At 44.0% G+C, this 11,327-nt stretch overlaps 1 protein-coding gene across 1 annotated transcript; it reads left to right on the top strand.

Moving 5' to 3' along the window:
- The first annotated feature begins 4,071 nt into the window (after positions 1-4,071).
- LOC117589300 (protein extra-macrochaetae) lies at positions 4,072-7,087 on the top strand. Its single transcript, XM_034281093.1, has 2 exons — positions 4,072-4,973; positions 6,792-7,087. Exons 1-2 carry the CDS (start codon positions 4,434-4,436, stop codon positions 6,828-6,830), a joined length of 579 nt encoding a protein of 192 aa, XP_034136984.1. The 5' UTR covers positions 4,072-4,433; the 3' UTR covers positions 6,831-7,087.
- Positions 7,088-11,327: the final 4,240 nt, after the last annotated feature.

The following is an 11,327-nucleotide window of genomic DNA, read 5'->3' as shown; positions in this document are numbered from 1 at the left end:
GTAGTGTAAACGCAGGGCTGGGGTTATTTTGACAGAAGTTCATTTGCCTTCTGCTGCTGTTTTCTCGCTTTGACATTTGTCAGCGTCGCATTCGGGGCTTCGCCTTCGAATTCGTTCCTCCACCTCCTTGTGAGTGGTTCGGTTCGGTTTCAATGTTTCGACTTTTATTCGGCTTCCATTTGCTCCTTTGTGGCACGGCGCTTGACTAATAGACATTTACATTGCGGGACATTAACTGCTCTTTAGTCGGACAACCCATTAATATATCTTCCTGGCTGTCTGATTGCAACGAATGAAAAATGAGAGAAATAAATGATTTTCGAATGGGTTTTGTAATGAATTACTGATTAAATGAGTGTGCCTTGAGGATGTTTATTTATGGGGAATCCTTAAGATAGAGACACGATTAATGTGGCTTAACCCTTGACCAGCTTGTTCTTAGAAAGATACGCCAGCCAACCGTATCGCAACTCTGTTTATAGATATCGTAGCCTTTGCCAGTAGATCTTAAGTGAAAGTTTAGATCGTTGCACACCAATTTAATAAGTAATCTCCCATAATCCCATTGCATGCTGATTTCATACACAATGGAATTGCCTTATCCCACACTTCAGTCAATATGTAATCCACTTATTCCTCATTTGTGGACCTTGTTGCCATTGTGTGTGCGTACTGTACCCAAATCGCCTTCAATTACATATGCCACATGGGTGGCTTCTATACTGAGGAGGTCCCCAGTTTTGTGCTGACATTGCGCATACCAATTCGATCACAACCCTTGGGTAAACACACAACAGCGAAAAAAAAATCATTTCTGTTTCAGTTCCCATTCCCACGCAATTCCGTTTATTGTTTTCAGCCAGAGAGGGAGCGGCAAGAGAGAGAGGCAGAGAGAGAGCGCGCGAGGAGGCGGGCACAGAATATAAACAAAAGCTCAGCCGATCAGCGACGCCTCAATGAAGCGTTTTTTTTTTCTGCTTTACTCGTCTGTTTTTTTTTCGCAATGGAATTAGTATTCAGTTACCGTACACAGCAACAAAAAAAAGCATCCAGGGACATGGACAGCGGCCGGATGCGGCTACAGCAAAGACCGATCCGATCCGATCCGAAGCGATGAATGGATGGCAATCTGCAATCATCATCTGCAGCCATATGCAAAATATGTTTATAAATAAACTAGCAAAAGGCAAAAACGGTTCCGAATTCCGTTGCGAAATTCATTAATGGGAATGTCACCAGGCCAGGCCAGAGAGAGAGAGAGAGATTGACAGGGCGGAGAGCAGCCCTTTAATGGCTGCCTAACTAGATATGTCTACAGATCCACTTGGATCGGCAGTGGATACTTCGCAGCGGGATGAGTGACGGGACGTGTATTGGATTTCAGCATGCCATGCACGCGGCTTGCGGCATGCGGCTGCATATCTGCAACGCCATCTCCACAAGTACCTCGGGCTTCCCGCGCGCGTCTCTTCTGCAGCGCTGATTGACATGTGATCCTCATACCCCATACCCATACCCATACCCATTTCCATCTCCATTCTCGAGCTCATTGCATCCTCTCAACAAAGTTTCTATGGCTTGCAAATCTTCACCTTGCACGCTGGACATACCCTGCAAGAGGGTACTCCTGCTGGTGGCATTATTTTAACCCAATGTTTTGTGTAACAGAAAGGAAGCTGCAGCAGTAATTGCCATAATTTTTGTCTGCAAATTTATTATTTTAATATATTTTTGCTACATCAGCTTATACCTTACCACAAACCTCTCATAACTTACAAAAATCCCTCTTCCAGGGTATCTACACGTTCGCTTCTCACTCCCAGCTCTTGCTCTTGCTCTTGCTCTTGCTGTTTGCCTTTTTCTTTCATTTGCCCCTCTTTAACCTGTTGCTGGCTCGTTCTTCTCTGGGTCCGTCGCTCTGCTCATTTGTCATTCAGGCGAAACACTCCACGAGTCGTAAAGTAAGCTTCGGTTCCAGTCTCCTGCCAAGGCAAATAATCTCAGAAAGTCATAAAATTATGATCGGTATTTCTTCGTTTTTTTTTTCTCTTTTGTTTTTTTGTATGCTGTTCTCTGGGAAATTTGAACTCTGTTGGTTTTTTGCCAGCATTTTTTAATTATATTTTGGTTACGGAACATGCATTTCTGTTGTATTTCATGCAACACCTTGTGGGGACAACGAAAATTCCAAGGAATTACGCGAAGAGACATGGGAGCCTCGAGAGAGAGAGGGAGAGAGACCACAAACAATACAAACATAAGAAACCCAAGAGTTCATTCATTTTTCTGCTCCAATCCAATCGAAAGCGAACGCCAGACTCAGCCAGAGACGTGTCATTTTTCACAAACAACGAAACGAACGCCTCAATGAACATTTTCACAATTTCCTCAATGGTCTCGGGTTGGGAGTGAGCTAAGAGCCCCACATGTAATACGATCGTGATCTCTTTGGCATTGCCCACCAGAAACCCCGCAACGACATCGGGAGAAAAGTCAGGCAGGGCGCCGACGCCACACACTGAAGCACTTGAGAGCAGAGCCGTTCAAGATACCATAAACCAAAATTTAGATAAGAGAGGGAGAAACAAAGATAGCGCAAAAGTCGGGGGCTACTCTTTAAATGCTGACAATTATGAAACGGATTACGGACTTTCTCTTGACGGAGAATTCATATTTTCGATAGATTTTCGGTATGAACACCAAATGTGTTGCCCGAGATGCAGGTGTTCAAACAAAATGAAAGATGAACGAACATATGGGCTATATATATAGTTTTGGGTTTGGGGATTGGGATTGCTGATAAAGAAAAAGCCAAAGAAAAGGTTTGTCCAGATGGTATGATAAACAACACCACGTATCAAGCACTACACACTCCACCAGCCGCAGTTAATTTGGCAATAAATAAATGATATATTCATAAACTAATTAATCAATCTCTCAGTTGTTGCCAACACTTCCTTCCCACCCCCTTGAGCATATCTCTATTTCGTTTTTTTAAAAACCTTTTGCCACCACAGAAACCACTTTTCATTCATTTTCATTCCCATTCACGAAAAAAAAACATGAGAAAAGCAAACAAGACGAGAGAGGGAGAAACAGAAGAAACACTAAAACTGAGAGCGTTCGTATTTTGACGAGCTAGAGAGCTAATAAATGCAGCCGACCAATCGCAGGCCAGTTACCCCTCGGCAAAAACTGTACAAACACGAGCATCTTGTAGAGAATGCTCTTGTGCGTGTAGAGTTTGTGGATGCTAGTGGAGAGCGTGTACTGAAGCTGGCTTCCACAGTGCTAAGATTTTTATGGACTGTGGTGAGTGGAAGCTGTTGTGAAGGGGAAGTTTGAAAAGAAGTGTCTGAAGCTGGAAGTTGTTTAAGGCGAGGTTGATCTGCCAGTGGATGGTGTGGAGAGACACTTTTAAGCTGTGGATGATGACTGCAAGTGGATGCTGGTGGAATATCTTTCAAACGAAAGGCTTCCTTATATGTGCATTCTAATAAAACAATATAAATACTCCAATAAAATACAACATACCTCGAAATTCTAGAATAAATTGAATTCCACAGCCCCTACAATATTTCAACAAGAAGCAAATCTCGGCAAGGAATTATTTTGTAGATATATCAACACTCCAGAATATACTCTCCACCCAACATCACTCTACAAAACCCTTTCGGTCTACACACTTCCCCGCCTGACAAAATGCCGATCCAATGCAACTCATCCACCATTTCAATATACAGTCCAGTGTTCTCTCACAATATTACCCCTCGCTGTGCACGCTCTCCACAGCGTAATCGGTGTACTTGTATCAACTCTCCACTGCAGCTGTTCCCGCTCTCTCGTGTTCGTAGCCGACGAAACTCCGCCTCTCGTGCGCGCGCTCGGCAAGTATGAAAAGGCGCGCAGCGAGCTCATTCGGTTCAAAAGAGAGGATTTCCCAGACACAGGAGAGGATTTCCCAGACCATTTAGCAGAGGAGAGTATTTCCCTGGTTGATAAGCAAAAACAGAGAAAACGAAGCAAGTATAAAAAGGCACGCACATCGCTCATTCGGTTCAAAAAATTCAACAAATTCAAAAGCTCACAAAACAGAAAACAGAAAAAGAAAACGAAGCAGCAAGAGAAGTAGAGGAATAAATTGACTTGTGATTTTGAAAATTCAAATTGATTTTGACAAGTCATCGAATACGCATAAAGCAACTAAACACGCTGGATTAAAGTGTTTTTTTGTTGGCCGTACGGAAAAGTGCAAAAAGAGAATAAAAGTGAAGTTTCGTGCAAAAGTACCAAAAAAACAAACACGCAACAAAACTCGCAAGAAAAAAACCAAAAACGTAAATCCCAACTTGTCCAACCTCGCCCGTAACCGGTACGACCGTGTTAAATCCGCCAAAATTCTACTCAAGGAGCGTAAAGCAATCATCTCCAGAATGAAGTCCCTGACGGCCGTCTGTCAAACAGGTGCCTCCGGCATGCCGGGCATCAGCCCCAATGGACGCATTGCGCGCCACCCGCCGCACCGGGGCGACGGCGAGAACGCTGAAATGAAGATGTATCTCTCCAAGCTGAAGGATCTGGTGCCCTTCATGCCCAAGAACCGCAAACTTTCCAAGCTGGAGATCATCCAGCATGTGATCGACTACATCTGCGACCTCCAAACGGAGCTGGAGACACATCCGGAGATGAACAACTTCGATGCGGCGGCTGCGCTGACCGCCGCCGCTAACATGCCAGATGACAGCGAGGAGGATGAGATGCAGCACATGGAGGACGGCGACGAGGCCGATGCCGATGATCTGCTCGCCCAGCGTCTGGCCGCCGAGCAGCAGCTGGCAAAAATCTCTAGTCCCGCAGCCCGTCTCCCCCTCAGCGATCGTCAGAGTCCCAACACGCTGTTGGCGCCAGGTCAGCCACAGCAGCAGCAGCTACAACAACAGCAGCAGCAACAACTCGCCAACAGTTTAGCAACGGTAAGTGTGGAAAGGAATGAAGGAGAAGAAGAATGTGAGAATGTGGGGCGAATGATTCGTTTGAGTGACCTCATTCATCAGGAAATTGTCAATTGTCATGGGTAGCGTGTCTGCATGTGTGTGTGTGTGTGTGTGTGTGTGTGTGTGTGTGTGTGTGTGTGTGTGGAAGGACAAGCCAACAAAATTTACATTTGCCCGAGCGACATTTCTTTAATGTTAATTCCAAGGCGAGGGAGCTTCCATATCCAAATTCCATGCACCGAGAGAAATAAATTGAAATATTTTCAAAGTCTGTACTGTGCTGTGAATGATTGACTTTTTTCCCGTGTAGGCAGTGTCGGTTTTTTTTTGCCCTCTCACTCTCTGTGTATTTCTGCGGCTGTTTTTGTGTCGCCATCCTCCGTTTCTTTCTTTTGTGTTGCCTATACGTAGCTGTTAATTTTTTTTCTTTCTCGCGGCCTTTTTTCCTCTGTTTGTTGTTTGTATGATGTGTTTTAAATGAACACCTGCAGATACTTAAATTTATTTCACATACTCATACATGTGCACAGACATTTCTATATACCCATGTGTGTGTACTCTGTCATACATATATGTACATACGCACAGGCCAGCTTGAAAACGGAATTTGAAATTGGGGGAATCATCTGTCTCTGTCTCTGTCTCCATCTCTGTCTGTGTGTCTCCACCTTGATATTACTGTTGTTGCTTTTTCTTACTTCATTAGCGCTCTTTTTTGGCCGTCTGCCTTTGTTTCGCTTCTTCGCTTTGTTGTTATTAATGATGCTGGCAAAAAATTTGTTCAAAACCTAAGAAACAGGTTGAATATACAACGATTTTTACTCTTTTTTTTTTTCAATGAAATTTTAACAAATGTTCGCCGATGCCTTTTGGGTGGGCCCCAAAAAGTTATTAACTTTTGATTAATTATCGAAGATCTCTCCCAAGGGGACCTTTGCGGAGGTCTCTCGCGCACTCCCTTTCTCTCATTCGAGTACATATTGAGTGCGTAATGCTGTTTATTGCTTGTTGCAAAAACATCTGCATCTTGCGGCGGGACGGGACCCAACCTAAACGCCCCACATACAAAGCGTTTGATGTGTCACCACATCCAACAAAAGCAACAACAGCAACGAAAATTCTTTCGAAAACACGCACACACACACACACACACACAGACATACTGAGACTCAAGAGAACTGTAAAAAGAAATGCACGTGTTCAAAATGTTCTCTCTCTGTGGGCTGCGGCTGCTGGCTGTTGTTGTTGCCGTTTCGTTTCGTTTCTTTTTTTGTACGTTTTCGCGCCGCGCAGCTGTGCGCCAGACGCCGCCATTCGGTCCGTCGCTTTCTACATTGTGCTGCCTGCCCTGCCCCTGCCGAACAGTGAACTCCCCGCGACTGATCCTGCCTTTGCCCTCGCGCCCAGTGCTGCGGTCAATCCAACAACAGTAAAGCAGTAACAAGGAGAACAGTAAAGGAGAATAGGAGGATAGAGAGAAGTCACACAAACAAGCATGTGTGACAGCTCGGTTGATGTTCTTGGCGCCTCTTCGGGTTCCTCCTCTTTGCACCCCCCACACATCCACAGATCAATTAATGATAAGAGAGAGAGAGAGAGAGAGGGAGTGAGAACAGGCAGAGGGTACAGTGGGTTGAATGTGAGAATGGAATGTTGAAATCGATGATTAGTGGAATGGGCAATGAATGTGTGTGATTGAGATGTATTATTATAGTTAACAAATTATTATTATATATAAATGATTGTAAATGAAAAACTAATTTGTGTGTTTTTTCCCTCCTCTCTGTGTCATTGCAGCAAGCGAACGAAGCGGAGAAAGACAGCAGGCAGTCGTAAGCAGCAGGCTGACTAAACAGCAGCCAGAGGGAGAAGAACCTATGGAACCTATAAACAATTATTAACTAAATGCATAATCAGTACCGATATATACCGAGTGTAATTAGAGCCACAGTGCAAGTACAGTCAACGCCACTCGCAGCAACCTTCGTGTGAAGAGATCTCCACATAAAATATATAACCAAGCACACGCATCTAAGAATAACGTAAATGTAAAACTCTCCAACAGCTGTCCAGCACTCGCTCTCCCACGCAGGGAACACACAACGATAGAGTGTGCGAGAGAGAGAGAAACAGAGAGAGGGCGAGGGCGAGGGCGAGTAGAGCGGCTCAGGCATTTCACACATGTAGCAGATAGAAAGTAAGAATGAAAGGAAGGAATATAACCACACACACACACAACACACACACACACACACACCTAGCATTAGGGCATTATAATTATAATTATTAATTAAACACTAACTATTAGCGGGAGAGGATGATAACGATGATGGAGACAAGAAGAAAGAAAGAAAGAAAAACTTGGCAAAGCTTTAAACAATTTAATTTTTCCCCCTTTTTTTAACCAAACCCTTGCTTAAAAATTGATTGAACAATTTTTTATGTTTTCCTAATTTTAGTTTTGTTTTGGTTTAAACTTTAAACAATACAAACAAAAACGAAAATGTTACTAATGCAAAGCAAACAAAACAAACACAGAGATCAGCAATACAATTAAATAATATTACACCTAAAGAAGCAAAAAAAAAAAAACTAAATAAATGAAATGCATTCAAATGGCAAAACAAAACGGGCATAAAATTTAATTCTAATTTTCAAGCAATGATTTTCCTATTAATTTTAAAACTAAAAAACAAGTGACATGAATGATTCTTCCTATTAATGTTTAGCTTCAACAACAACAACAACAACAACACCAACAAAGCCACTCAGCACACACAAACAAAGCATTCAGATTTCATTAATTTATATATCAAATTCGGTGTTTAAAAGCTTAAACACTAATTTCCACTCAAAACACAAGCAAACCTCATAAATACTTTTCAAACGATTTACTTCCTCCTTTTTGTTTTATCGACTTAACGAATAACTGCATTATAATAATTACTAAAAGCAAACACACCTATAAATATATATATATATACATAAATATATGTTCTGTGATCTGTAGCATACTTTGTACAAAGTGTTTTTTTAGCATAATTATGATTTACGATCCGTAAAGTCGAATGTCAGACTCTGATTTTTGTGTTCTCGTTTCGGCAAGCGCTCTATTGTCATAATCGAAAAAACCTCTGGATCAAATGAATGCGAAAAAAATATACATATATCTTTGAAAAATGAAGAAGAATGATTAAAAAGCGTAAAAGAAGAAAAACTACAATTTTTAGCTCTTAATAAATTGCAAAATGGAACAAATTATTACGTCTAGTTTGCGTTTTTCTGGTTTTCACTGGTTCTGCTTGGGGGTGGGTTCTGTGCAACTACCTGGGAAAACTCTCAGGGAAACACACACGTTTCCCAAGTGCAAACAAGTGCAACGAATTAGAAACAACACAATGGCTGTGGATGATAATGCCTCTGGGGGCAGACGAACGAGTTTTCTCACGCAAACTGTCAGCCAGCTGAGAGGTAGAGGCAGGTAGAGCTGACCCAAAAGGGCCAGTTGTTGCACGTGTGCGAATAACCGTTGGAGAAACGTCCAGACTTCTTTTCGGGCGACAGTTTTGACCGTTCGACTGGACCTATTCCGGCTGTGGATTTGGTTTGGGTTTTGCCCAGCAGCTGCATCCCACATCTCCCTCTCTCTCTCTCTCAGTTATCTGTGTGCCTATTAGCGTTAATGATTGCCGCTACAATGCAATGACCAATTGGCAATTGCAACTAGTCTCGTCTCGGGTTGCGGAGTCGCTCGGTGCCAGTCGCCCCATTCAAATGTCAATTCAGATTGGGCCCCTGGCTTAGGCGAAACAACAGCAGAGAAAAAATACACGAAAAACTAAATAGCTATGGTGGGACTTTGGGAGGTTTGATGGAGCCCTGGATGCTCTGTAAAAATTTGGGAGAAAGGTGTTTACTTTTAGGGAATTTTCAAAGAAATTTGTAAGCTAAAAAATGAGCAAAAATCAATGGAAATTATGCGAATTTTTGCTTATGACAAGAATTTTCTGAGGTTATTGAAGGTATTTTTTGGCTGCGAATTTTTAATTTTTTCTGAAGCTATTAAATTGTTTTCGAGGTAAATTTTTGAATAAATAAATAATTTTGTAAAGTTTTCGGGATGATTTTAAGACTGGAAATGGTTTCCTCTTCACATTACCATATTTATCCCTAAATTTTTGTTAATTTTCAGCTCGAGTTTTCACCAACTAAAGTACCCCCCTGGCCGGCAAGGGTGTTTCATACAAAATCTCAAATTAAAGCGAAAAGAAAAACTCGAGTGTGTGCGTTTCCCATGCATTGTCTACTGGGGGCCAACGATCCCCGCGACTTGGGGGACTACGGGGGACCAACAATGGAATGCGCTAATTGTTTGCAGAGCGCTCCCCAGATCGGGGTGGGGATACGTCCGGACGCGACATAGCCAATGGCCGGCCTGGCCCCCACGCGCAATTAGCGCGCGCACCTTGGTCCCGTCCCGTACCCAGAGCCGAGAGGAGAGTCGAGCCTCGCCCAGCCCCCCTGCGCGGTTTTCACTCAACTCTCGAGCACTTTGTTGCTGTTTTTTTGGGTGCGGACTGTCGCTGGAGAGACGAGAAATCAGTGAAACTTGAATTACCATAAAAACTCGTGTAGCAGTCAACAGCTGTGCGCGGGCAAGCAGCAAGCAGCAAGCAGCAAAACTCTGCGTTGCGAGAGACTTCCAATGGCCGTGCCGGAAAATTTTGACATAATAATTGTCAAGCTGACATTTCCAACAACGCAGCTGACAGCTGAGTCCCAGCCCGAAGTTGAAAACACGAACGAACCCGAATACGAAGTGCAATTCCTCACAGATGCCGCCACCAGTCTCCTATGCAAACACACTGAAAGAAATTAATGAAAGCAATTTGATGAAGGACTAAAGTACAAAAGTGCATGCGAAAATTCGAAATTTATTGTTAAATTTCAAGCCAGTTCTTTGGATGTTCTATCTCTCCAGATAGCGCCCTCTTTTGAGTGCCTTCACCTTTTTTTCTTACCGTGCTTTGTGCCTTAGTTTGTAGCTCTACGTGGAGTGTCCAAAATGAAAGCTAAAGCCACAAGCGAGCTGCTCGCTTGGCAGTGCTTGGTGAGGGGTGCGCATAAAAATCGCATTTAATTGTGATTTTCACACGAAATACAATGCGCATGAGCAACTGGCGCCGCTGGTTAGCTGCAGGGGGAGGGAGCTGGGGCAATGCGCTGCTGCAATACTTGCTGGCAATTTGTGTAACTAGCGGTAAAGCGTAACTACTAAACAGTCCGCAACAGCGGATCGGTCGGCGGGCGGCGGGTAGCATGTGGGGTGTGGGGCGCTGGTGCCATGGTGGTGGCTTGGTTTGGCTTTTGGGAAACACCTGCAAAACGCAAAACGCACCTGTTTCGCTAAACAGTCGGCAAGAGGCAACAGCAAAAGGCAATGGCAACAACAGCAACAAAACAACAAAACAACAAAACTAAAACAAAGTCAGAGACCAAAGCAACACCAATGCCAGGCAAAACAGCAACAGAAAAGCGGACACGGCCCAGCAACTTTCGTGGGTTTCCCGCCGCACAGCAGAGCAGAGCAGAGCAGAGAAGAGAGTGGGAGCGTAGAGTGGAGTGAGAGAGCGGAGTGGAGAGTAGAGTGAGAGAGTGGAGAGGTGAGCGAGCTTCCCATGGTGTACCGCATGACTTTTTTTGTGTAATTGTAGCAGCGCCAGCCTGGCAAAGGGGGGAGGTGGGTGCATAAGCATGGCTTTTGGGCGAGAGTGCCAGTGCCAGTGGCCCCATGCGAATTAGGAAATCGAAACCAAGTCGCAGTCGAAGTCAAAGTAAAGAGGGAAAGAGTAAAGAGGAAGTGGAAACCAGGTGAAGTCGGAGTGCACTGCAAGAAAAGAATACAAAAGTAGGAGAAGGGGGAGTAGCAGAAGCAGAGGTAAGAGAAGCACGAGTAGGAGAACGATTTAAAGCGCTTCCAAGCTCTCTGTCTCTGTCTCTCTCTCCTCTCTTTTCTCTTTACTACAGTGCTTGCTCTTACCCGTTACAGTTATATGCGTGCTTTGCTCTTCTGCTGCGGAGTAAATAATTTCAGCACATTCTTCCCCTATATTTTTCAGTGCACTCTAGCAAAAGTAGGAGGGGTGAGGAGCTTGACTCCCGTCAGGTGGTTAAATCGGAAGCGCAAAAGAAAGAAAAACCCGCGCTAGATAGTGAGTGGGGGCCATGCCATCAGCTGGCGGAAGTCACTCAGCAGCTGCCAGCCAGCAGACTGGACCCCGCACTCAGCATTGATTTCAGCTGCGTCACCGCGTCAACCGCCCATTGTGGCTT

The sequence above is a fragment of the Drosophila guanche genome, unplaced genomic scaffold (genome assembly GCF_900245975.1).
Source record: "Drosophila guanche unplaced genomic scaffold, DGUA_6, whole genome shotgun sequence".
Classification (NCBI taxonomy): domain Eukaryota; kingdom Metazoa; phylum Arthropoda; class Insecta; order Diptera; family Drosophilidae; genus Drosophila; species Drosophila guanche.
This window is presented reverse-complemented; position numbering and strand designations above follow the sequence as displayed.